The sequence below is a fragment of the Hetaerina americana genome, unplaced genomic scaffold (assembly GCF_022747635.1).
Source record: "Hetaerina americana unplaced genomic scaffold, ioHetAmer1.1.p SCAF_8, whole genome shotgun sequence".
In the NCBI taxonomy this organism is placed as follows: domain Eukaryota; kingdom Metazoa; phylum Arthropoda; class Insecta; order Odonata; family Calopterygidae; genus Hetaerina; species Hetaerina americana.
The window spans coordinates 7,436,473-7,462,350 of record NW_027287427.1 but is presented as its reverse complement, the minus strand read 5'-3'; the positions used below and the strand labels follow the sequence as shown (position 1 = coordinate 7,462,350).

The 25,878-nt window shown below is 35.2% G+C and overlaps 1 protein-coding gene across 2 annotated transcripts in view; it reads right to left on the bottom strand.

Moving 5' to 3' along the window:
• LOC139698056 (centrosomal protein of 135 kDa-like) overlaps positions 1–25,878 on the bottom strand; it is a 37,562-nt gene that overhangs the window by 6,023 nt on the left and 5,661 nt on the right. For both annotated transcript variants that reach the window (XM_071596921.1, XM_071596922.1), the window contains exons 6-19: positions 25,124–25,255; positions 22,155–22,329; positions 20,011–20,177; positions 17,437–17,623; positions 16,576–16,735; positions 14,620–14,716; positions 10,607–10,702; positions 8,513–8,742; positions 7,913–8,123; positions 5,320–5,435; positions 4,886–5,011; positions 2,615–2,768; positions 2,231–2,428; positions 1,950–2,126 (exon numbers count right to left, since the gene is read on the bottom strand). In XM_071596921.1, coding sequence (XP_071453022.1) covers positions 1,950–2,126; positions 2,231–2,428; positions 2,615–2,768; positions 4,886–5,011; positions 5,320–5,435; positions 7,913–8,123; positions 8,513–8,742; positions 10,607–10,702; positions 14,620–14,716; positions 16,576–16,735; positions 17,437–17,623; positions 20,011–20,177; positions 22,155–22,329; positions 25,124–25,255 — 2,226 coding nt within the window. The remainder of the gene's footprint in view (positions 1–1,949; positions 2,127–2,230; positions 2,429–2,614; positions 2,769–4,885; positions 5,012–5,319; positions 5,436–7,912; positions 8,124–8,512; positions 8,743–10,606; positions 10,703–14,619; positions 14,717–16,575; positions 16,736–17,436; positions 17,624–20,010; positions 20,178–22,154; positions 22,330–25,123; positions 25,256–25,878) is intronic.

Sequence of the window (25,878 nt, the reverse complement as noted above, 5' to 3'; positions counted from 1 at the left end):
ATGAATTTGGTTGATAGTAGGTGAATACTGTACCCACTTGATTAACATTCCCCTGAATTTGCAATAATTTATGATAAGTAAACTGACAACAAAGATTTCTCACACAAAGGTTTTATGCATATATCCCCACAATTTAAAAACTTCAAAAATATTTAATTCTCAATTCATATATGCACATGAACATATATGTGGATTCTACATGTACACACTACAGATTTTACTCAGAACACCAGATGTACTTATAGCATTTGCTTATGTAGGGCACAGAATTACAATTTATTTACCTAAAACTAGAAGTAATCAACTTGGATTACTTCTAGTTTTTACTTTCTAGCTAGACTTAGATTACTTGTGTCTTTTAAAATACACTAATTTTTCATTAAAAATTAAAAGTTTATTCACTTATTCTGTGAAGATGATTGGTCCAAGGATTTTACAGAGGTAGAATAAGGGGAAGGTCAACCACGTATATACCTACAGTTACAAGACTCTTCCATAAAGCCTATAATTTTGTTCAGAATTTTCTAACAGGAAATGTTTTAGCCTATTTTTAAATATTTTCATAGAGCGATCATTTTTTTATGCCTGAAGGCAAGGGTCACAAATTTTAACAGCTGCATGAATAGGAAATTCATTATACATTTCAGTAGAGGAATGAAACATGTAAACATCCACCCTATCCCCTCAAATTATTATTGAATCTCCTAACAATAGCAGTCAATTAAATTAGTCAGATTGGGTCACTTGCATATGTTGTGAACAAAAAACAAGACAACATTGCAATGCAACAATTTCAAAGCGTCAAAATCATTTGCCTAGACCAAAGTTCTAGTTTGGACCCACATCTACATCTACCCCTTGAAATCTTGTTAATTGCTTAACCAATTAAGCTACCAAAGCATCCTAATATGCTCAGAAATTACAGGGGCTTTAAAGGAACAAATGTTAAGACACTACACTGTACATACACTGTCACTAGTATGTTTAGCCCGGCATGTCATGCTGCAGTCCCCGAGGCTAAAGCCAATGCTTAAACACAAGGGTGCTTACCTTTGAAAAATTCAAAGAAACTGAGGGAGATGCCACGCCAGTAACTTTAACTGAGACATCCACTAATTTGCATTGCAATGCAACAATTTCAAATCATAAAAATCATTCGCCTTGATCATGATTCGAACCCAGGTCAAGGCAAATGATTTTCATGCTTTGACATTGTTGCATTAAAATGCACATTAGTGGATGACTCTTCTGAAGTTACTGTTGTGGCATCACCCACAGTTTCTTGAGTGACTTGCATCGCTAAATCAATGCATATCACTGTTGCATGTTCTGCTAACATCACCACGCAGTGGCCACTGAGCTGGCTGCTATGGCAATTTCATACATCACTCTAACTTAACAGATCATAGCTGATGTGCTCCACATTAAAACTTCATTTTTTAAATGCATTTAATAATTTAATCAAAAACTGCTTTGAGGTTCTACTTGGTGAAAATTCATGATCACTGAATAAATAAACTTGGTATTTTTTCACACAAAAAACTTTTTTGGGTAAAAAAATATCAAGTTTATTTATTCAGTGAAAAACTAGTTCCTTTCATTCAACAAATACAATTTACCCAAGGAGGAATTTATGTTAATATTCATAGAGACAGAAGATTTAAGAATATTAAATATTTGATGCTATTCTATTAATACTCTGATTGTGACCTACACTATTTTCAACCAAATAAAATAAGAATGTTTTTTCCCATAAAAAATTGTGGATTGATGCTGAAATCAATGCATGTAGAAATTGTTTAATCAAAATATCGGCAGAATCTCAGATACTTTTAACTTTAAATATTTTCACATCCAGATATGAGCAGCCGTCTGTCCAAACTTTAGTTCTTTATGGCTAAAATATTAGAGGGACATCCACAAGGAAATCAAAGCATTAATATACTTACTGATGTTTTATCTGATGATGAAGTGGAGATACGTTCCATTAGCTGATCCTTTTGACCGTCAAGTTTGCGACACAACTCACGAGATGCTGAAAGATCAGCTTCTAGCCTTGACTTATGATCTTCCATGGTGCGGAACTGCATCTCAAATGTGGCAACTTGTCTGGTCAAAGTGGATATCTGAGAAAAGCAGATGAATTTTTCGGAGATTATTGACGAGCCACAAGATATACATTGCAGGCTTTTATGCAGAATGAAAATTCACAATGTTTATACACTAGTACCTGCTGCTCATATCCTCGAATAAGGGAGTGACTATCATCCAGCTGCCTTTCCAGATCCACAATGCGCTCATTAGTCATTCGCAGCTGCATGCGTGCATCAGTAGTTTCTGATTCAAGGGAATGATTGGTTGACTCCAATACGGAAGCTTCTGCACTCAAACATCTGAATTGATCCAAAAGATCATTGCGTTCTTCCTCCTTGAAGGTTTCATTCAAAAGAAATTAATACAAATATGAGCAAGGAAAACATAAGCAACATTTTCAAATTAAAATGTTCTATGTATTGCCAAAAAAATGGACAAACAACCCAAAAAATGAGACTAATTATTCACAAGATAAAAGCTAAAAGTACAATGAAATATGGCTAAATAAATAATTTCATACCTTGCGAGCCAAAAGTTCTTCAATGCGACGAACTTCATCAACATAGCCTTGCAACTGAAGTTTTAGATCTTCTACTTCACGTCGGCTGTCTTCTAGCTCACGGTGGGTTATTCGACAGTCATTTGTCAAAGAGGCTAGGTCATCTTGAATCCGCCTGTCAAGAAATATAATTGATATGCTGTGTTTACTCTCCTTACTTCAGAAACAGGACCTCACTGTTTGCTTGGACCTTTCACTGGCGGCAGTAAGACATACTTAAAATAAAAGAATTAGTAGGATATACTATAAAACATTTTAACCCAGATATCTGTTCTGTTGTTATTCATGAAAACCGCAAAAAGTAGTCAGCATTGCTCATTTTGATCAAATCAATAAGGATACTCTTAATAAATGAAAAAGAAACACTTTGTTCCAATCCACCACTTTATTACAGGTACGACTAGTTTCGACGCTACGGCGTCATCCTCCTTCGTCGAAACTAGTCGTACCTGTAATAAAGTGGTGGATTGAAACAAAGTGTTTCTTTTTCATTTATTAAAATGAACTTCCACAAAGTTGAGGCTGAAACTATTGAACTAAGGATACTCTTTACACTTTCAAGGTAGGCTTTAGATGGTTTCTAATGAAAAATTGAGGGGACTTCCTATTTCTTCCTTAATTTCTTCATAACTTCTGCCTGCCTTGATGCTGTCTAAAAAGCCTATTCTTTTCCTTCCTATACCCTACTTTCCAATCATTCTCTCTTCTACTGATTAATTAAACGTTTCTGTGAACTCTTCTTGGCTCGGACCCACCCATAGGATTGGCCAATACAAACCATTGGGAGAACCCCAGAAAAGGCCCATATTATTTCAATTTATCTCTTATCAAGATAGAGCGAAGGTTTCGATAGTAAAGACAGCCCTCAAAGGTATGAGATATCTGATTACAGAGTCCCTCAAGTCAACAAGAAAAAAATTTTAAATGACGCATAAGACTTGGCTGGAAACGTGTGGACCCAAGACGGTAAAATTGTCATCAAAAACGTAAATGGGGGCAGACTCTTTGTGTGTACTAAACAGGACATTGAGGTTGCAAGAAGCGAAGTAGTTTTCCATGCAATGGTATGGAAAATGACGGGTGCGGGTGCCCCTAATGTGCTTGACAGGCTCACTATCTAGCGAGCATTAATACTTTTTATTATCTTCCCTGAATATCCTGGTTGACTTCTCACTTCTCCCATATTCGTATTAAGCACATCTTAATAAATTAGGCAATTGCATTTCACGACTTCTAAATTATGGCCTAACTTTGTATGCTCTTGGATTTGATGCTAATGTTTCAAAATCTATGTCAAACCATGACATAATCTGATGTCTCTTCCAGCATTATCCATGAGTACATGCGCATGTGATGGTGTTTGAAACATGCTAGTCATTATCAAACCCCTTCTGCAGTATTCAACTGCTTTTTCTTGTTGATCATTTCTAATTCCTAAACCATACTCTCTTACCTTGCCCCTCCCTATTCATCCCTTTTCCTACCACTGCATTCCAATCCCCCATTACTACCAGGAGCTTCTTTCCAGGCATGTTTCCAATTATTTCTTCTAATTGATCGCTCAAACTGTTCCTCCTCCCAGGGACTACTTATCAGCAAGCACAACTTGATTACCACTAGATTAGTCAGGTCTGCTTTTATCTCAACCGATTGAATCCCATCATCCACTGAGATATATACACTACCCTTCTCCTCACTTTCCTCTTTAATACTACAGCCACTCCACATTGACTCTAAAGCTAGAGTGTGGAACTTGCATAAACTTCATGAAATGTTTATAAAATCTGTAAAATTGCCTATTCCAAATATTGAAAATGAAAGATTCTCGGCCAAGTACGCCTTATTATTAAAGTAAACAGAACAAAAATGAAAAAAACATGATTACATGCAGTTTGCTTCAAGTTAGAAGACCAAAAGGAAGTATACCAGCACAAAATGCAGTCATATTATTGAATCTCTCTAAAGCAACCATGAACTGGGAACAAAGCTGGGAAAATACAATCTGGGTACTCCCAAAACCTCTGGGTTTTGCTAATATGAGTCTCTTGCTCACCCCTCCAACCCCATACAATGGCAAAGAGATGGATAGAAAACCCAGCTGTTTGAACATCCATGAGCCAAGGTAGAGGGCACCAAAATATAGACAGCACTAGCAGCTTAAAATTAAGTTTAGGCACAATATAATTACTCACTCAACAGATTCACTTTTCACATAAATTTCAATCAACTAACCTATTCTCTCGAATAGCATTCTCCTTTTGAGCCTTGCATGCTGAAAGTTCCTGCTGAAGTCTATCAATCTCTTGCTGCAGGTTTCGCCTTTCATGGTCTCTTAATACACTTTCATCAATTGTGACACTGAAAAAAACATAAGTAACGAGACATATGAAATTACAAGAGGGGTACTCAAAGTGGGAAAAGTATGATAATGCTAAGAAGGTCAAGTTTTAAAAATTAAGCAGGAAACATTTTTATTGAAATGTGTGATAACAAGGTAATTAAACCACTTTTAGGTAAATCATTTCTTATACATAAATCACATTTATTCCATTATATCAATCTATGATATTCCACAATCAATATTATAAGAAATGACAGACTCTTACATATGATTATTTCTTTAAAAGCCTTGCTACCACTAAAAATGTTACGCCTGATTTACTCACTCAAATTTTTTCTTCATCTCAGCAATGGTGTGTTCAAGTTGGGCCATCCGAGAATTTTTCACTTTTAATTCACCTTCTAGTCCCACAATCCTCTCAGTTTTCTCATCAATTTTGATCTGTATCAATGTAGTAAATATACAAGAAAGCTTTGTCATCATTAACTTATGATACTCTAAGATTAAACTAAATTAAACATAAAAACTTTTACAAATTCCAGTTGATAAGCATATACAACAGTAGTTTGAAAGGTTCTCAGAATCATCACCAGATTTCAGTGCTAGTGCAACGAGTTTACCGCATAGTAATAGGTAATCCTTTATGGGTACACACGTAATGCACCAGTGCTCTGGGAAGAGACATGTGGTGTGGATGCCTTTTTGTTGTTGTTTCTGTCTAGTGACTTGTGAAGATGGAAAAAATTAAGATTCGAGCAGTGGTCTTCACAAAGAAAGGTATGAACGCAGAGGCAATTCATGCCGCTTTCAGAACATTCTGGGGGACTGCGCTCCTTCATATTCACCCGTTGTCAAGTGGACAAATGAGTTTAAGTTTGGTCATGACAGCTTAGATGATGACCCATGGAGTGGTTGGCCAAAATGTGCCACTACCCTAGAAATTATTGCAAAAGTGCATAAAATGGTCATGGAGGTTCCCCGACTGAAAGTGCAAGGAGTCCCTGAAGCTGCAGGGATGTCATCTGAAAGGGCATTTCACATTTTAACGGAGAAATTTGATGTGAGAAAATTATCTGCTAGATGGGATGACTCTTGACGCAGGATCACAAATGAATCAAAATGGAAATTTCAGAACAATTTTAGACTCGTTTTAAGAGCAACCAACAAGATTTTCTGCACCAAATTGTGAGCACAGATGAAATTAGGGGCCCACTACTATACCCCCGAGACAAAACAGCAGTCAAAGCAGTGGAAACATCTTGATTGACTGCCACCAAAGAAAGCAAAGGTAATGCGGTTGGCCGAAAAGGTGATGGCTTCAATTTTCTGGGATGCAAAAGGGATTCTGCTGATAGAGTATTTTCCCACTGGTCAAATACTTACTGTACAAAAAGGCCAGGTTTGGCAATGAAGCAAGTCATCTTTCATCATCACAATGCATGACCATACAGAAGTGCCATTGCTATGGCAAAAATGCATAAACTAAGATACAAATTGTTGCCACACCCGCCTTATTTGCCTGATTTGGATCAGATTTCCAACCATTACCCGAGCTCCAAATTTTCCTTAGTGGATGGAGATGCTCTTCAGATAAAGAATTAACAGCCGAACTAGACACGTATTTTGCATGCCTGAAGGAATCTAATTTTCGAGATGGGATCAAGACATTGGAACATCGCTGGATCAAGTGCATTAGTGTAGAGGGAGAGTACATTGCAAAATAAAAAGTTTAAGCCACGTATTTCTATTCCAATCTGAGAAATTTTCAAATTATCTCCGTATTATAAATATATCTTTATCATTTCATTGTTGTCATCCGGCTTAATTTCACATATCATGAATGGCAAAGCCAAGATGACCAGGTCCATGGATGACCGATTTCACTGAAATATGGTAATTTGGTTTCCCAACGGCTATCAACTTATGTGATAATCATGTTTGAAAGTTGCAGTAAGTGTCTACCCTCTGCTGCAATGGTAGCATTTCTTGATATCATCCCTGAGGTAAGGGGTTGAATCCCAAGACTCATTTTTTTTTAGCATTATCATGTTTTAATTTTTGCTAATTTTGATGCAAGACTTGATTATTATCTGTTCTAGCATTCTTTTAATTTTTCCACCTGTTGGGTTGCAAGTTTTGGCTTCATAACATTGTTTTTTAAATTTTTTTTTGATTTTTTTAACTTGATTTCACATGCTGTAAAAAATTACTGCATTTTATTTTCACTGGAGCATGACAAGGAAGAGCAATACGTAAATAGCGACAAAAACCCTAGATTTTATATTTTTAAATTGGAGCAATTTGAAAAAATCTGCTCTCAATAGCTACATTTGACTTCAACCACCTGTGTTAATTCCTAATCTGCAAAAATCATAGCAAACCATTGTTTGGAATAGAGATAACAACTTAAGAGTGGATCATGATGTGAATTTTAATCATGGCCACCTGTCTGGAAATATCATGTCTATAGCATAACTGTATGTATGATATTGCATCAGTAGAACTGTTGCATTTGAAGAGATGAAATGATGTATGTATTCTTTTAGGTGGTCAATATCACATATACACCAAATAAGCACTAAAATGGGGGAATACACCAAATAAGCCATAAATTTCAAGGAAATTGGTTATTCATGGACCTAGTCCTCCCACTGTCAGAGATGTAAGTCCCTGACCAGCACTGGAAAAGAGCGGTTTGTAATGACTTGATATAACTTTGTAATCACTCACAGGTAAATGTGGCAAAAGTCAAAGAATGCTGATGAACAGTGGTATTCTGGTTTACTTTTGGCATAGTAAGAATTAACACTAAATCAAATGTCATTCAAGAAGTGATATCCATGCCATTCAAATCAAAGAGAATGCGCCAGATTATTTAGCATTGAAGAGTATTCTATGCATATAATAAACAACCTTACCATAAGACTATCTTTATCTTGATCAAGCTGGACCAGGCTCTCACGAAGTTTATTTAATTCCGCCTTCTGCAACTTTGCTTCTTTGTTCACTTTCAAACTGTTTTCTTCACTTCCCTTCATACGGTCTTGCAAAATATTTTGCTCACTAGCTAATTGCGATAGTTTTGATTGTGCTTCAACCAGGGCACGTTCTGTTTGCTCTTGAAGAGTTCTATACCAAAATATGAAAACATATTGTTAGAATAATGGCAGATGAGACCAAATCAAAGCAAAATGAGTTAATCGTATCAAATATAAAATCAATCAAAATAGGACAAAAAATGAATTTTCACCATATTTCCACATTTGAGTAGAATTTTTTCTCACTAAACTCTGCATTTATAGACTGACAAGCCTGTGGTTATATGTATAATATGTACATGGTTTTTCAATGTAAGATAATTATGTCCTAATTAAAACATATCCATGGGAGATTACATGGGTTAAACAAAAAATAGTTCAGTATTAGATCTACCCAAATGACAACTTTTCTGCCTGGAGAATACACTTGAATTCAACAAATAATTAGTCAAAATACATTTACTTCAGCAATAACCTTACTTCAGTTGGTTGTTGAGGTTCTTCTCCCTTTGGTATTCAGACTGAGAACTCTTCAAGGACTCTTCAAGCCTTGATATCGTGCTCTCATGCCTATGAATTATTGCACGCAATGAACCCTGACCACTACTCAGCTCCCTCTGGTCTGACTGAAGTTTCCTTAAGCGCTCTTCTGCCCCTGTTAGTGATTCCTCCAACTTTGCCTTCTCATTTTCATGGAGCTCAGTTTCTACCTAAAAAATATAAGATAATTACAAGAATAATACCAGGTTCAGTTTAGTGATATATTATTGATGGCATATTCAGGGAGGAGGAATTCTTAGTTTTCAAGATTTATTGGGCCACTATATACAGTTTGTTGAGAGATTCATAGTTAAAAACAACAGAAATATTGAAATAAAAAGAAAGATTAATTTTAACTAAAAATTTAGTCCTCCTTCACATAACAATAAAATGAAATAATGTCTACAAAAAATTAATCAGATATTCTAAAATCTAATTAATACAACATGAAAATTGGACAAAAAACAATAGGAGCTTTTTAAAACACTACATTGAAAAGATTTCTCAAGATGCAATTTCAAATTAATGCTTCCAATTCCTCTCACTTTTTCTTTTTGGCAAATTATTAATCAAAATCAATACGTAAAATGACCTATCTGTTTGCATTACACATTTATCTGACGGTAAAAATGACTCTTTTATTACTTTATGAAGGAAGATGAAATTGAAGAGAACATAAAAGTAATCTCCCCCAACATATGTCCATGCATAAAAATTCCTCTTCCATCAGAGCAATGCACCAGCTCACTTATCTCCAGTTGCGACTGCAAAACTGATGACTTATGATTCCAACTCTATCCCTCTATTCTACAGATGTGACTCCTTCAGACTACTACCTGTTATTCAATATGGAGAATTGGCTGATGGAAAGGAGATTTGATTCCTTCGAAGAGGTGATTGCTTAAATGCCTCTTTTGCTGAGTTGGAACTGTCTCATTATTTAAAAGGAGTCAATAAACTGGAGTAATAAATTGAATTGAAAAGGAGCAATGGTTACAGTGTAACATCATCTGAAGATGTTACACTGTAACAAAACCTAGGTAGCCATAAAAAAATTAGACGTGTAAAAGCAAAGTGTCTTCTTTCATCATGAAGAATATCTACCATTGAAATTGAAACTTGGATTTTCCACATGGAAACATTTTTTATTTACTACCTAGGTTTCGTTATGGTACAACATCATCAGGTCCTTAAATTGTTTGATTTCCACCATGTTACGTCGGAAACTGTGTCATTCCTACTGGAGCAGCATTGGACCGAATGCTACAGGAGATATGTTGAAAAATAAAATTGATTCATCCCAAAAAATTAAGCATTTTTTATTTTTACACTGACTTTTCAAACCATCCTCGAGCATGCATTCATCAAATTACTCTATTCAAAATTAATGAAAAAAGGCAGGTTTCTGGAGGTAAGAAATAAATTCACATTAATTAAATTGAATCAGTGAACTGGCTTAATGGCCAACATAACATCAATGGACATGTCATGATTATCTGAATGTATTTGGAATGACACAAGAGTGGTTCACAGAGAACAAAAATTTATACATGTATTTTCATACACACAGGGCATAACAGGAAAGCATGAAACAATTTTAATTAATCACTCACTCACTTGAGTGAGTGAGTGATTACTTACTGCAGATATAATGAGATGAAACCAGGGATAGATAAATGAACCACACACTCTAGAAGACTCTAGAAATTACAATATTTTTTCAGCATTAACAAGGAAAAAAATTGATGTGGCTCATATTTTGGAGTCAAATCACAGGCAAGCGATTATAAGTATTACAAATCACTAACCAACAATACAGCAGGATTGGATTGATTTCTGAATGTTTAACGCATACTTTTGTTTATACACATTAATAATATGCAATAATGAAGTAAATGACATAATCAAAGTGCAATATTCAAAAATATATTTTTGCAATAAAAATTGAACCATAGTACCATCATTAACAGAGATGGGAGCAGCAATAAAAAACATGCCAGCACAATCAAATATAATTGATACTTTTAAATATACCTGAAGTTGTTTCCTTAAAGCACTAAGTTCTTCCTCTAATCGTTTGACATCATTCTTAGCAGCTAGCAACTCTTCACTTTGGTCTCCGAAATTTGCCTGCACCAAAGATAAAATTTAAAAATTATTTTCCATGGAAACTGAAGCATGAAATAGTTCTTCCTCTTCGCTGGGTTTATATGTACACTGATAACCAAAAGTGTAAGCTTTTACCACAAAGGCATGGCCACTACTAAGTCAATAGATTTACAAAAATGTCAAGTTTGAAGCACTTAGATAACATTAAAGTAAGTAGAAAAAGAATTAAGGCATGCGATAAATATAACAAATAGCCAGTGTATACAGTTTAATAGACACAAATGTGAAAGTGTTGCAGGCCTCATTTCGAAAAGCCTCGGGAAAATAACCATACATTAGAGATGAAGTTCTTGTTCCCAACAGAAGCTTCCAGTGTCACTGAAATTATTCAACTCAATCCAGTAATACTGCATTATCACATAATTATATATTATATTCTTTTACATGATTTAAACTCAAGAAATGTTCATTTAAAACTTTTCAAAGTTAAAATAAGTTAACTATGAATAATTTCATCATAGCTTTTCATTACTGCTTCACTTATGTAATTTCAATTAACCCAGAGTTGGAAAAAGGCATCTGCATGCAATACTTTTGAAAAAACCAATGCATATTAGGAATGAACGATGACACCTCCAAAAACCCTTGGGTACAGAATTATTAGTACTAATAAATCTGACTACCAGCTCCACCAACCATTATCAGATCTTACAACAGTTCATTAAAGTATTGAAAAATACATGAAAATTATATAATTTCTTTTAAAAGTACAGTAAACTCTCGATCATCCATCCTATTCTCTCTTCCCAGCACCTCAAAATTTTAATAAAATCATAATTGCAAACTATGCATACTTTCTTTCCCATTATAATTTCCTTTGAATTCATTAGCCCTGAGAATTCAATATTCTCCCAAGTACATAGTTTCACTGTGCACCCATAGGTCATGAACTGCCTACACTGCATTATTATGATTAGTATTATATGATGAAAATAAATACGTCCTTTTGTCAAATTTGTGCTTTGCCAGTCATTTGTTTTTTCCTGACGACAAGATTGGTTTAGCTATCTGAAGGAAATACGTCCTGCTATTCACTTGGTGATAATTCTGTGCTCTTGTAAATCTACGGGAAAGAATCTTGTAAATCTTTCTTCCACCCATATAAAAATGGCTGAAAAATGGGAAAAGCCTTTCACCACTAAAAAACACAAATTAATCAAATAAAATGAAAAATTAATTTCCATACATATGTATCTGTTTATATCACAACCATATTTTCTGTATATATTGGTTGGCTGCATTTGTTGATCATCTGTGCTTCATTACACATCCATGCAGCAAGTATATGCTATTTTAATGTATCGAAAACTACATCAATAATTAAAAGTAGGCCTCAGTCTTTAATAGCTCAAGAAATTTAAGATGCAGTATTCTATTATGAAACCAAAGAAAACTCTTCAAACCTGATAGCTTTCATTTTTTGACGATGAATCAGAACTTTGAAACTCTTCTAAATCATCTGCATTCAATTTTAATGAGACTTTCACACTATCAAATTCATCAAAATAATGACCGTATGATTCCTGGCTACATGAACTTGAATTTTCATCTAATTCATTCCACTGGTGATACATCTGAATAATGTAAAAATGTTATTTCAAACATACATGGTCAGAATATATTCATAAGCTATTTAAATTATGCTAGTTTAATGGTATTATATAAATATAAAGGGATAGAAAGTATGTCTTCCTTAGCACCAGCTGAAAGTGACAAAGAATTATTGTCCGTTATAAAATATTCTAGATGAGAACAGTACCTTACCACTTATGCATTTTTGCAACAGGATATTTCTTTTATAATAATCCTTAACCATTCATGAGCCACATGATACAAAAAATACAGGGATCAACACAAAGGTTGGTTTAGTAGGTGTTGGTCAAGTTTACCCAATACTAAGCCCTACGGCACGCGAAATTCACACATCAGGGTATGGGGATCAGATCCTTTTCCTCGGCCACCTATAGTTTCCCAGGAAATTCTGGTGACTGAAAAACACACATCTCAGGTGAAGCTGATGGTGCCCTGAGAGGCATGCCCAGGAATTGAACTCAGGCCCTCCGTTCATCAAATTCCAAAAAACTGTGGGAGATGCCTGAACAGTAACTTTTAACAGAGTCATCCTCTAATATGTATTTCAATGCAACAATTTCAGAGTGTAAAATTCATTGGTCTTGACCGGAAGTCAAACCTGGATCCCTCGATGTCCATCCAACTATTCCAGGGAGTAAAAATCATTCGCCTTGACGGGGGGTTCGAACACGTAGACATCGAGGGATCTGGGTTTGAATCCTGGTCAAGGTGAATGATTTTTAAGTTTTGAAATTGTTGCATGGAGATCGAGGGATCCGGGTTCGAAGTTCGGTCAGCAGTCCAATGCTCTACCCTAGGACTACCACATCTCCCATAAGATATAGAACACACAAAAAGCAGGAGAACACACATCTGCGATACACACCTATGAAACACACACAGCACGCATCACAAGTGGATACAATTCATAAAAATATAGCCAAAGTTTATCACTGAAGATTAAGTTATACTTTAAAATCTGCAATTCTTGCAAATCTGGTAATTCGCTAATATGTTGCTGGGGGTTATTATACATTTTTGAAATGGGATGCCGGAGTCCCATATTTGAGGGAATTCACAGGGTGTCTGTCCTCCACCCGCCACATTATATCTTCAAGGGGTTCCCAACCACACTCACCGACCACCTAAACCCTTCACCCATACGACATCCTTCCCCTCTCCTTCAAGTGGCACTACATGAACCTGGTCATGTCTTGTAACCTCACCTGATGATATACAGCTTCTAAAAAGCCTATGTCATGTTACATTGAATTAAAATTCATGAGAAAAAATGCAAGAAAAGCTTTTTCATTCCACATATGTTGCATCATACACCAGTTCAAAATGCACATTTGATAGCTTAAAGATGAACACAAAAAGCAGTATGGAGAATAACACATTTTTTTGTTTCATTAAAAACTGAAAGAATGACACAGACTATCTTAAGGAGAGAAACTTCTCCATGAATAGGAACTTCAATTGAAAAAGAATAAAGCATTGAAGGACAAAAAGACAACTACCTCATCAATGGGATTTAGATTCATATTCCAGATTCACTAATTAATAATGTTTCAATTTATATTCACAATTCATCAATAATTCAATAACAAGCCAAATATAGAATAAATGTTTCATTTGAAATATTTACACAGAGCTAGAGTAGCAACTTACCTCTATCAATGTTCTCTCTTATCATAAAGGCAAGAAACATAATCAACGAATCTATGGGCAATTTTTGGGATTTAGTATTTACTAGTGCATAACTTTAGAAGAACCCTATCAGACATTTATAAATGTAATGCAGCCACTGTCATCAGGAATCAGCGAAATCTTAAATCTCAGGGTAATTTTTTTTATCATGGTAGACTTGCATGATAACCAAACTCTTATGCAGATGGAATCTATTGTTTTTAGGACAAAACTTTCACAAGAAAAACAAACTATACACATTGATTAGAGAGAAATTAATTTTTTCTAAACTGACTATGTATAATCTAAGTCTAAGCAAAAAAACATGGTCTGAGGCTTGCATTCTGTTCTGACTGATAATAAATACAATGGTAAGGCCAAGGATTTTAATGTATGATAAAAATTTAAGCTGTTCCACCAGCTGTTATTCTTAATATAAATCAATGCAGGTTATTTCAACGATGTGCAACTTAATACCTGGGTTTATGGATACACCAACGAGACTAAAGCCCTTGAATTTACTGAATAGCACTGCTCTAGTTCTAATGTATCTGAGAGCATGGATTCCATTTCAAAGTATATCCTCATAAATCTTAAAAAAAACAAGAGTAGCTTACTTCTGGACTAGTGCGTGCATCTGTAAATGTGACATGAACTTTATCAGCTTGACGTACAGTCTCAGAGGACAGTGATGCTGTGGCAGAGGTCCCACTCCTGATAAGAAGAAAACAGCTGAATCAATGTGGGTGTGACTAAATTTCATTCTTTGATTGGAAATAATAGTAATTAAAGGTTGAAAACAATAGCCATACAGTCTAGTAAACATTACAAAGCAGCATTATCAATGTAGGAATGTAAGCATTGTGCATATACATAACAACAATAATATACAAGATATATTGACCGGTTTAATTACATTTTCATCATGCTACATAAATTATATAATTGCAGTGATAAACCAAAATTATATACTGCCCAGGACTTTCCTATGCACATCATTTTGTGAAGGTATAAAATATTTTGTGGCACATCAATATGTTTTTATTAAAATATCTTGATACACAATTGACATAGTATGATGAATAACTGAGTGCCCGTAACAGACAGCATCTGGGTAGAATGAAGGCACATTTTCAGGGATAACACTTAATATTTTGGCCAAGCATGGTGAGATCCATACATGATGTCATTGCAGTAATGGGGTCAATAACAGAGAGGAACCTAGAATACAATCAGGATGTATTTGCCTGTTTAAAACATTTTAAAAAGGCATTAGATAGAGTAAATTGGGAATTGGGAGTAACTACTGAATGTTTTGCAGAATATAAGAGTAGATTGGAGGGACAGGAGGCTAATCCGCAACCTGTACATGCCTCAGACTGCTCAGGTGAAAGTGAGGAACGGGGAGTCCGGATGGGCAGTGTTAGGAAGAGGTGTAAGGCAGGGTTGCCCATTATCACTGTCGCTGTTCAACCTGTATGTAGAGGAAATGATTAAAGAGGCATGGGAAGAACAGGAGGAAGGAATAAGAGTTGGTGGGGAATTCGTAAAATTAGTTTGGTTTGCTGATTTTTTAGTTTTGGTTTGCTGAGTTTAGTTTGTCAGTCAGTAAAGGAGTTGCAAGTGTTCCTGAGGGCATTGGATAGTGAGTGTGATAGATCAGGGATGAGAATAAATATAAATGAAACAATGGTTATACAGTTTTCCACAAAGAGAAAAGCTAAGCTAAATGTTAAAATAGGAGGGCAAAAACTAGAGCAGGTGGAACAGTATATGTATCTTGGTAGTGTTTTGAACCAGAATGGACAAAGTAGTAGGGAGATAAGGAGAATAATTTTGTTGGGACAAGATACATTCACAAGGAGGGAACTGATGACAATGACTCTGAGCATGGCTGCTAAGAAAAAGCTCGTTCAAACTTTGATATGGAGTGTATTTATGTACGATGTGGGAACGTGGTCATTGAAATAGGATGATAGACTTAAATTGGAGGCTTTTGAAATGGGAGAGTGGAGAATGATGGAGAAGGTGAAGTGGACCAAAGTGGAAACAAATGAGGAAGAGCCATGCATGGCGGGAGAAGAGAGGGGATTGATTGTTGGGAGAAATGTAAAGGAGGCAGGAAAGATGGATGTAAAGCATATTGAGTGGCAGGAACGGCACGGGATCCAAGTTCGAATCCCGGTCAAGGTGAATGATTTTTACACTCTAAAGTTATGCATTTTAATGCACATACAGCGGATGACTCCATTAAAAGTTACTATTGCTGCATCTCCCAGAGTTTCTTGGAATTTGTCAAAGGTAAAACACACTTAGTGTTGCTAAAGTTGGCTTTAACCTAGTGGACTGTGGTGCATCGTCCACAACCACAAATGCCTGTGACATTGCATGCACGGTATATCGTCACAAGGTCTCGTTCATTAAAAACCCCCAAAATCTTGTAGTGTAAGAGCAAGCCTCTGTAGCTTAACAAGCTAGAGGGATACGGGGTTCGAAGCCTGGTCAAGGCGAATGATTTTTATACCCTGAGATTTTATTGAATTTTGATATATATTTTAGTAATGTACATTTACCATTCCTGATGCTCTTTATTACTGCGAGAACTAGCTTGATGTTTATCTTTCTTCCATGACCCTGCATTCTCCAAAAGTTTACTCTCCAATTCCAGTATTCTTTGCTTTTGGCTTCGAATTGTGTGAGAAAGGTGCTCCACTTTTTGGGTGAGATCTTGCACTATAATGAGAGAGCAAACAATTAACTCAGGTGAAAAACTGGGAAAAAGAAATTTCAAAATTGTAAAATCTTGCACTCCAATGAATGCCATTGTTCTGGGCCAATCTTTGGATAAAAAATTAATTTAAGGTGATTTCTAAAAACATTACATGAATCGTATGACTCTGGCTAATTCTATTTGCCATTTTTATTGTAAACATAAGATTATGGTAAGAATACCCACACAAACTCTCCATATTTGAAATTTAAACACTCATAGGTTCCAGAATGGAAATATGTAGTGGAATCCTCGCGAAAATAGCCCCATTGATGGCAGACTATTGAATACTTTCCAAAATGATCTAATGCTGAACATAATTGACTGTTTAACTGAGAGTTTTAGAGGTTGGTAAGATAAATTAAAAATTTCAAATGAGTAAAAGTAACTAATAAAACTTTAAAAATTTAGTAAACATTTAATGTACCACTAAATTCATTTGAACATTTTTAATTGTGAGAAAAACATTTTTGGCATGCCATTATTGCATTCATGTACTCCTTTTTGCCAATCTCCAAATGAAATCATTAAGGTGCCATGGCAATTGAAGCACATACATTACTCATACAAAACACCCACTGATTTTAAAAAGCATACAGCTACTTATAAAATTTTACGTTTTCAAGTTGTTTACTCATGGAAATGGAATATAATATAGGAGTACCATTTTCATTCAACCTCCCCACTTCTTTCTTCTTTTCTTCCAACACTACTTCTGCATTATTCTGGCACTCTCTCCTTCCTTTCTTTTTATCATCCGCTTGCTGCTTCAGATCAGCATTCTTGTGTTTCAAATCCAAGATTTCTTGCTCCAGATCATGTATTCTGACTAAGCTAGATTCAAGCCTATCCTACAATTTGAATGAATCAAATAAGCAACCATCAGATCACCAGCAATAAGATTGCTCACATATTATTCTGAAACTAATCATAACAATTACTGTATTCTCCAAATGAATTGTTTTTTTTTGAATTTAGTGAAAAACTACAGCTAAAAATTTTTCAAAAGGGATTAAAAGTAAATAAGATTTTCAACCTATGGGTATGCATATGAAATAATGATATTTAAATTTTACCCATTGGTGCATAAAATCTACTAGTATCATTTTAATGTGCAGTATTTAAGGTAAATAAAATCAATGATTAATTTTGTTTGTCTTGAATGGAGTAACATTGGGGTCAATGCACATCATTATTAATTACTGTCAGTTAACTTTAATTTTAATACTTGTACTATGAATTCTGCGAGTATGCAGTGTCACATATCACCCTTTTCATAAGAAATTACATTATTAAAAAATGCACTTGATTGCTCCGGTTGAAGTATACCTAGAAGAAAATTTCTATGGGCTTAAATGAAAAACCAGCATATCACCAAAAATATAATTCTCACTGTAACTGTACCATCAGCAGAGGGGAGTAGCCCTGCATTTAGATGCTTGATGAATGCCCATTTTTCCCAAACAACATTTAAAAAAATGTAGATCTGGGATATTGTGGCATTTGAAATACAAGCACCTTTCACACTTTTATTTCTCAGAATGCCACCTTGAAAACAAATCTACTTTAATTCCATACTACCATTAATGCATATTAATACCTATAACTTTTCATATTCAGTTATTATTATTGTCTATCAATCATACAGAGAGCTAGAGGTAGAATCAGTAAGCTAATTCTTTTCCCGTTAACTTGTTAACGGGAAATGTAATGTTATGAATTATTTTTTTTATTACAAAGAACATAAAACTTAACAGTTAATTGGCGAGACGAAAGGGGATCTGCATAGGAATAATTTTAAACTGAAATAAATGAGAACCAAAAGGAAAAAGAACACAAAGACTTCAAAAAGGCACTTCTACCTAATTTAGAGAAAGGTACATGTTTGTTAGATTTATAATGATACATTTTTCTTTGAGAATGGAAAAAAATTTTTGATCCGAGTTTTCACATGAGTGGCTTCTTTGACCCTGCATTAAAAAAGACTTGAAGGAAAAAGATGAGATTTATTGGAAAATATCAGCATGGGGGACATTCTTAACATTTATGGGGTAGGATTTTATTTATTCTCTGCCCCCTGAACTGTAAGCTAAATATTAAGGAAGAGTTTTATTATGGATGAAGAAGAGTAAAGATAACTCAATGGTGCTTTTTAGAACAAACAGCAAAGGGTCAGTGAAATAACCAGCATATGCAAATGAGAAAATTGCATTAACCTACCGCTTCAATAATGCAAGATGACTGCCATGCCTGTGCAACCACAAAAAGAACTTTTGAGTGAAAACCCTCATATTTTAAGATGAGATTTGTGCATATGGGATGCAAGTACCATTACCTTGTATGGGCAATGAAAGAAAAACTCCTCAAGCCTTAAACCTTTTTATCACACAAAACCAATTATATTGTACTTTGGATAGTCACACTTCTTATAAATAAACTGAGATTCCCTTAAATCACATATCTTGAAATTTCACCATGGAATGAACTCTAGATTATTTCTATCCGAGTGAACATGAGAACAATTGGGACCCATTGAATTCATTACCAGCAGATTGGAATACATCAGTTGTATTGATGGTGTTCCATCAAAAGCTTCAAAATTTTTAATAACAAAACGATCTACTCAGTAACATTGTTTATTTTCAATAAATTTTACATGTTGATACCTGACCTGTCTAATATTATCTTTCTCACCAGTGCTATGGTCCTCGTGCAAAGAAAATATCAGTACTAGGGGACCATGATGATCTGTAGCTTAAGTACTGGCTTCCCACCAAGAGGGCCCAGGTTCGAAGCCTGGAGACAAAAGATATTTTTCTGTTGCATTCCGATCCCTACTTGAGGTGCTCTGTGGAGAGCACTTCGACTGAACGCGACATCCATCGGATGGGATGTTAAACTGCAGACCCCTTAGTGACTTTGGCCATTAAGAGTGGGCTAATGCTGATGCTGGGTTTCTCTTCACCCTCCCCCTTTCCCATCCATCCCTAATGGTGCAAATGAACTTAGCTGTCAGTTGCTTCCCCTAACACTAATACTTCTATATCATTACTACTATTATTATTAACAATAAATACACATGCCAATGCTTACATGAAATTTGGGACTCAAAAATCACATTAAAAACAAGTTTCATTGCATTAAGTTAAACCATCTCAGTCACTGAGAATTAAAATCTTTTTTTCCAATTGAATAAAAGTAATTACAATATAATAAAAGGAAAACCACTTATGCAAACCTGAATTTTGGATACTTTTTCCGCATTCTCCTTCAGGGAGATTTTACACTCTGACTCAACTGCTAATGCCATGTGATCTATATCATGCAATTCCTTTTCCAAATCCCTGTTTCTGTCAGCCAATTTCACAGCTTGCTCCATGGCTTCGTGCTGTTTATCAAGAGACTCTGATGACAAATGTAAAATGAATAATCACTCATTTACAAATTTTTCAAAATACAGCAAAAATAAATGCCTAAAATAACCTGATAGTTAGCAATACGATACCATACACTTAAACATACAGGAATAGGACTACTATATGTAGTATGCAAACCTTAACTAATTATAGGTTTATAAATTATGGCCATACATAACCAATTTTTCTCAATCCAAATATTAGGCTAACTCTGTGAGGCTTCCTTTGTCATCACTTAGAATAAAAATATAACAAATTAGGCAGGGCTTATAAAACAGCTGCAATTTAAGTATTTCAATCAAATTGTAAAGTAAAACCAAAATCATTCCAATTGACTCTTATGCTTATTCCAGTCACATTTATCATTCTTAATCACCTGTACATTGGTCTATCACAATTTCACTAAATATTTAGAACAGAATCAGTACAATGACTAGCAAAATGTGTAGGTGATAGAAAGATACTAAGAAGTGATCCATGTATCCAGCAACTTGTGCAAAAAATAACATCTTGACTCTCCATAGGCATAAAGCACAATGTGGTGGGCTTAATTTGTTCATAAGATCCCACATCTTTGAAATGAATGATGAGGTAGCTCATGAAGACCAATCCCTTTCTGGAAAGGGTTCCACTGCATTCAACTTGAAAGTACTGCATACTGACATGTGGGTTACTGTGACCTGTTTGTTGCGAGTCATGAGCGGGCATGTGAGCCTCAAATGAAAACAGAATAGTCATGTAGCCCAGAAAGATTGTTCTACAGTGTCAGAAGGATTTCCCTGAATTGTACAACCACTTACTTGTCCTTCTTTCCCCTGAATACCTCTTCACTTATCCCTTGCCCACTTCCCCAAGTGCCATGAGCTAAGGCAGTGTCTAAAAATGGGCCATTTTAAAAGAAAATGCTAATTTTAAAAGATAATAAATGTGGAGTAGCTTCAGGCATGATGTGGTGGAAGTTGAACATAATGAATAACTGATCGTAGCACTTTTCCATTTGATAACAAGTGGAAAAGTGCTACGATAAGTTATTCATCATAATGCATGTTTTTCTTTTCAGCATTAACATTTAAATTTTAAATAGGCCAAGAATGAACAATTGTTACATTTTATTGTGCCATGGAACAAAAAGGGCATACCAGCATGCCAAAGTTTATATGCAAGCAATTTTCTTTTTTTGTCATGTATATCATGTTTTGTGTATTATCTGCTTAGTTACCAAACTTTCTTCCTATTCTGAAGGAAGAACTTCAAACACTTCATCCATTTCTTTTATGCATGCAAAAAATCCCAATGAAAAATAAAAAAAGCTGGTAGGGATGAGAGTGGCTTCTTGCTGCCAACATAACATTTCATGGCTGAGGATACCCACATTATATCTAGTCCATCAGTGATTCCAACATATACTTTTAAAATCTGAACTCTTTAACCATTACTGTACCTTGTACTTAAGTGCAAAGGGAAAAAAATACTGGCTCAAAGCTTGGAGTCGTAAACAAAACATGCAGAGGCAAATACAAAAATCACAATATATGTGATAAAGAGCCAGATCTGAATTCATTTCCTGCAAATATTTAACATAGTACTCACGAAGTGAAAATGGAAATGCTGTCAAACTAAGCATTAGATAAATAAATTGCGGCGTTTCAAATCAGTTAAATGCGTGCAAAGCTAATAAGAAAAACAAGAAAAAATATTGACAATTAACTCATCACCTGTATCATGTAGATAAATCACATTTGACTACCATCAATTTATCAACATCCTGCCACAACTCCATGAATGTTAATGAGATATAGAACGGGCGGCATCATGAGAACTTAATCCCAAGGTAACTCACTTTTCTGTTAAAGATAAAACTATATTACTGTATACTAATCTATAGATATATTTTGTGAATGCAGTACACTAAAAAAGTACCAGTAACATTGCTATCATAATATTAGCTTGGCCTGGAATGACATACCTTTTAGTTGAGCTTTCAGGTCTTTATTCATTCTTTCCAGGGATGTGATTTCACTGGCCATATTTGGATGAATGAAAGCCTTTTTGCATCTCACTTGATCATTGTTGTCAGATTTCTGGCAGCACTTGACATTTCTGTGCTTCATGCAGTAAATTTCTTTTTCATGGTCCAAGATCTAAACATGAATGATTGATAAAAATTGGAACAGAACAATTATCATTTAAGTTGAAAAAACAATTATTAATGACAAACATCAACACAAGACTACATATCTCCAACTAATAAAAAATAATTTGAATACCACTATCAGTCAGTCCTATTGGCTGAATTAAGCATTGCATTGCATACTTTTGTCATCTCTGCCACAATCATGCATCATTCCCTACCATGGTCTTCTTCCTAATACTTCAAATATTCCTATCCTTGGAAGTATCTCCCATTCATCCCTTCTTCGCAAATCATTTAATTATCTCTTGCAGAGATGGTTTGATGATTCCTCTCCCATTCATTCTTTCAAAGAGACCAAACACCAGAAACCCTCCTTCATTGCTTGTGTACTCCAATCCTTATATTTATAATCCACCAATCATAACCCACTCAGTCATCACCTCATCTCTCCTATTTTTATTTCAAACTCTTAATAAGTGCTCCATGCCTGTAAAATTCAAACAACATTCCCGCTTATAATTCAAACTACATTTCCACATTAATCCTCATTCTCTGTGTACAATTTGCTCTCCTACGTGCTATCCTCTCCGGTTCTCCACTTTTTGCTGAAATCATCCCATTTTGCACCTCTTTTTGTCACGTTTGGATTTCCGCAGCCACCTCACTTTCCCCCTTTGCAGACTTAAGCCCCACAGCTGTGGACTTATCAAAGAGATCAAAAATGACAATCGAAAACAATGCCAGCGAATGCCTACGGCCATATGCAGTACAAATGCACTCCCCATACCAGATTCTGGCGCGGGGGAATGCAGAGTGACATCAGTTGACATGGTAAGTAAATCTGGCTCCGAAACTTGTGCCAATGACACACAGAAAACAGCTCGACTCTCCAATCATAGCTGGATCATACAAACCACAGTAGACCATAGAATTAACTTATTTCCTTCCCTACCTACTGACTCCCCCTCCCCCAATATCCACAGAGCGATGCTTTTGACCACAAATTTGACAACAGCCTGTGTTATTCATTCCTGATCCCTATTCGCAGAAGTACAGAGATCTCAGAGTATAATAAGTTTTGAAATTACAGTGGGGATAAGTTTTGCTGCAAAGCACAGATAGATTTCACTTGTACATGGCTATGCGATAATTTTGCAAATGTTTTTGCTACATTCCTTAAGTCTAGAGATTAATTTGCAATCGCCTGTTGGATAGAAAATTAGTGTTGGCTAATATCTTCAATTATTCTATGAAATATCTCTGGCACTGATCCTATTATTGGAACTTGTCGGGCTCAAAGTGGCTGATTTTTGTGAATTTGGAAATGATATCCCAATATGATTCACACTCATGGAATCTTTACCTTTTTCATTACTTCACAAGCATCACTTTCATTCTGCAAAACATACCTTTTCCACACACAATTTCAGCAGTCTCAACAATCATCTCTTGAATTCTTTTCCAGATATAACTCCCACTTTTATTTTCCATATACTTGTCCTATTCTACCAGATTTGAGTTCAACTCATCTCCAAGCATGCATTTATGCAATATTCTTATATTTGTATTCCTGCCTTTCCATTTTTAATTTCAAATGCTTTACAAGTGACTTTTTCAAATGCTTCAAAGACTTTAACCTTCCTTGCCACCCACTTTCTCTCCAGATTTACTTTTGAAACTACCAACTAGTCATCTTTTCTATAAATGGCAACTATCACTGTCTCATTTCCTTCACAAATGCCATCTCCCATTATATACGACCAAATAAATTAGGCATATATTAGCACACACTGATGTTTTCTTGATTAACATGCACATGATGGCCACCAAAAGGCCTTACCATTTTTTCAGAGAAATGTCTTTAAATACCACTTTCATACCACCCTCATTCTCTCACCAAAAGCATGTAAGCTTTCATGATGTGGTCCTGGAGTAAGTAAATATACTCTCATTCATTACACGAAGCTATCCAACTGAAGCTGTTGATGTGTACTCTAAATGCTAATGGTTGGCAATAATGAAACAGAACAACAACAGTCTGATCAGCTGGCACTACAAAACACTTGAATCCTAGTGCACACTCATCCCCTAGAAGATCCCCTTTGGTGAATGATTATGAAAGAATCATTCCCTAGCTCAAGAACCAAACTGGACATTCATTTGTGCCATTGTTTCATTAAGAACTCAGCAGAAAGAGCCTCCTTCTTAAATGATGCACAAAAAAATGAATTAATAACTTTGCAAGTCACACTGATTCGAATTGCAGTGGACAGAAAAATAAATTATGTACACAAAATTTCTCAATTTGAAAATCCAAATGTATGCTATGATAAAACTGATTACCTATTCTCACTTTCCAAATCAAACCTCCGCCTACGTCTCCCTGATCCCTGCCCCACCCTCCCACCCATATCCAGTGTTATAAAACCTCGTGAAAACTCTGTTAAATTACTAGATGATGATACACTGCTTCGAAACTCATTGCAATAAATTTATATTTCAGTGAAACAGAGGTGTTTTTCTTTCCTATGCATAACAATCCAAGCACAGTCTTATGAATTTTTTTTTCAAAGTATGTTTATTTTCAAACAGAATAGTTTGAAGTCCCCTTTTTCTTGGTCTCTTGAATTTGGAAATGACAGATTTCACTGTACGCAATAGTTTTAGCAGAATGGAAGAATACCAAGAGTGAAATAGTGAAAAATGCATAAAAGTATTAGGTTTTGGACTAAGGTTTGAAAACCCACAAAAAGTGCATGCACTTTTCAACAGCAAGAAATTAATATTATTATTCACATTACCTCGTTTCTTAAAGACTTTATTTTTTCTTGAAGGGTGTCATTTTTATTTTTCATATCTTCCAATTCCTTGGTTAAAGCTTCAATTCTTGCATCCGCAATGCTCATCATATTTGCTACATACGGATCTTTTGCCTAAAGGAGAACCAAAAAACAAAATACCATTGTATCATTAAGAGAAACTGCAAGGCAACATCTTGCATTTACCCCATTCACATACATAAATTATAATCAGAAAGGTGTGGGAGGATTAAAGCCAATTATCAAATTTAATGTCCAAGTACACATATGGAAATCTGTCACTATTTTAGAGTGTTTTGAAATAGCTTTTCCACAATTATTGGTAGCAGGAATTCCTGGATCGGTGTCGAAACTTGAGTTTTTAGGCAAACATCAACCAGTTACATGTACACTCATTTTATTTAATATCATTTATTTTCTTTCATTCATTTTATCTAAGTGATTTAATCTACTGACATTGTAAGAATTTTCAATCATAACTGTCCCATAGAATTTTTATGGAGTGTGCTACAAAACACCTTAAACAGGCTAGTTTTGCATTGGTAAATCATACATGCCTTGTAGGATATTTTAATACAGGAGTTACCTATCACAATAATATTTTTTCCCATTATTGATGGCATGGACCACAGCTTAGATGTAGCAGAATGATGTGTATGTTACATTTACTGTTTAGTGGCTTGAGCAATGTTGGCTATTACAGGAAAAGTCACCCAGTAGATACATGTGCCCTGTAG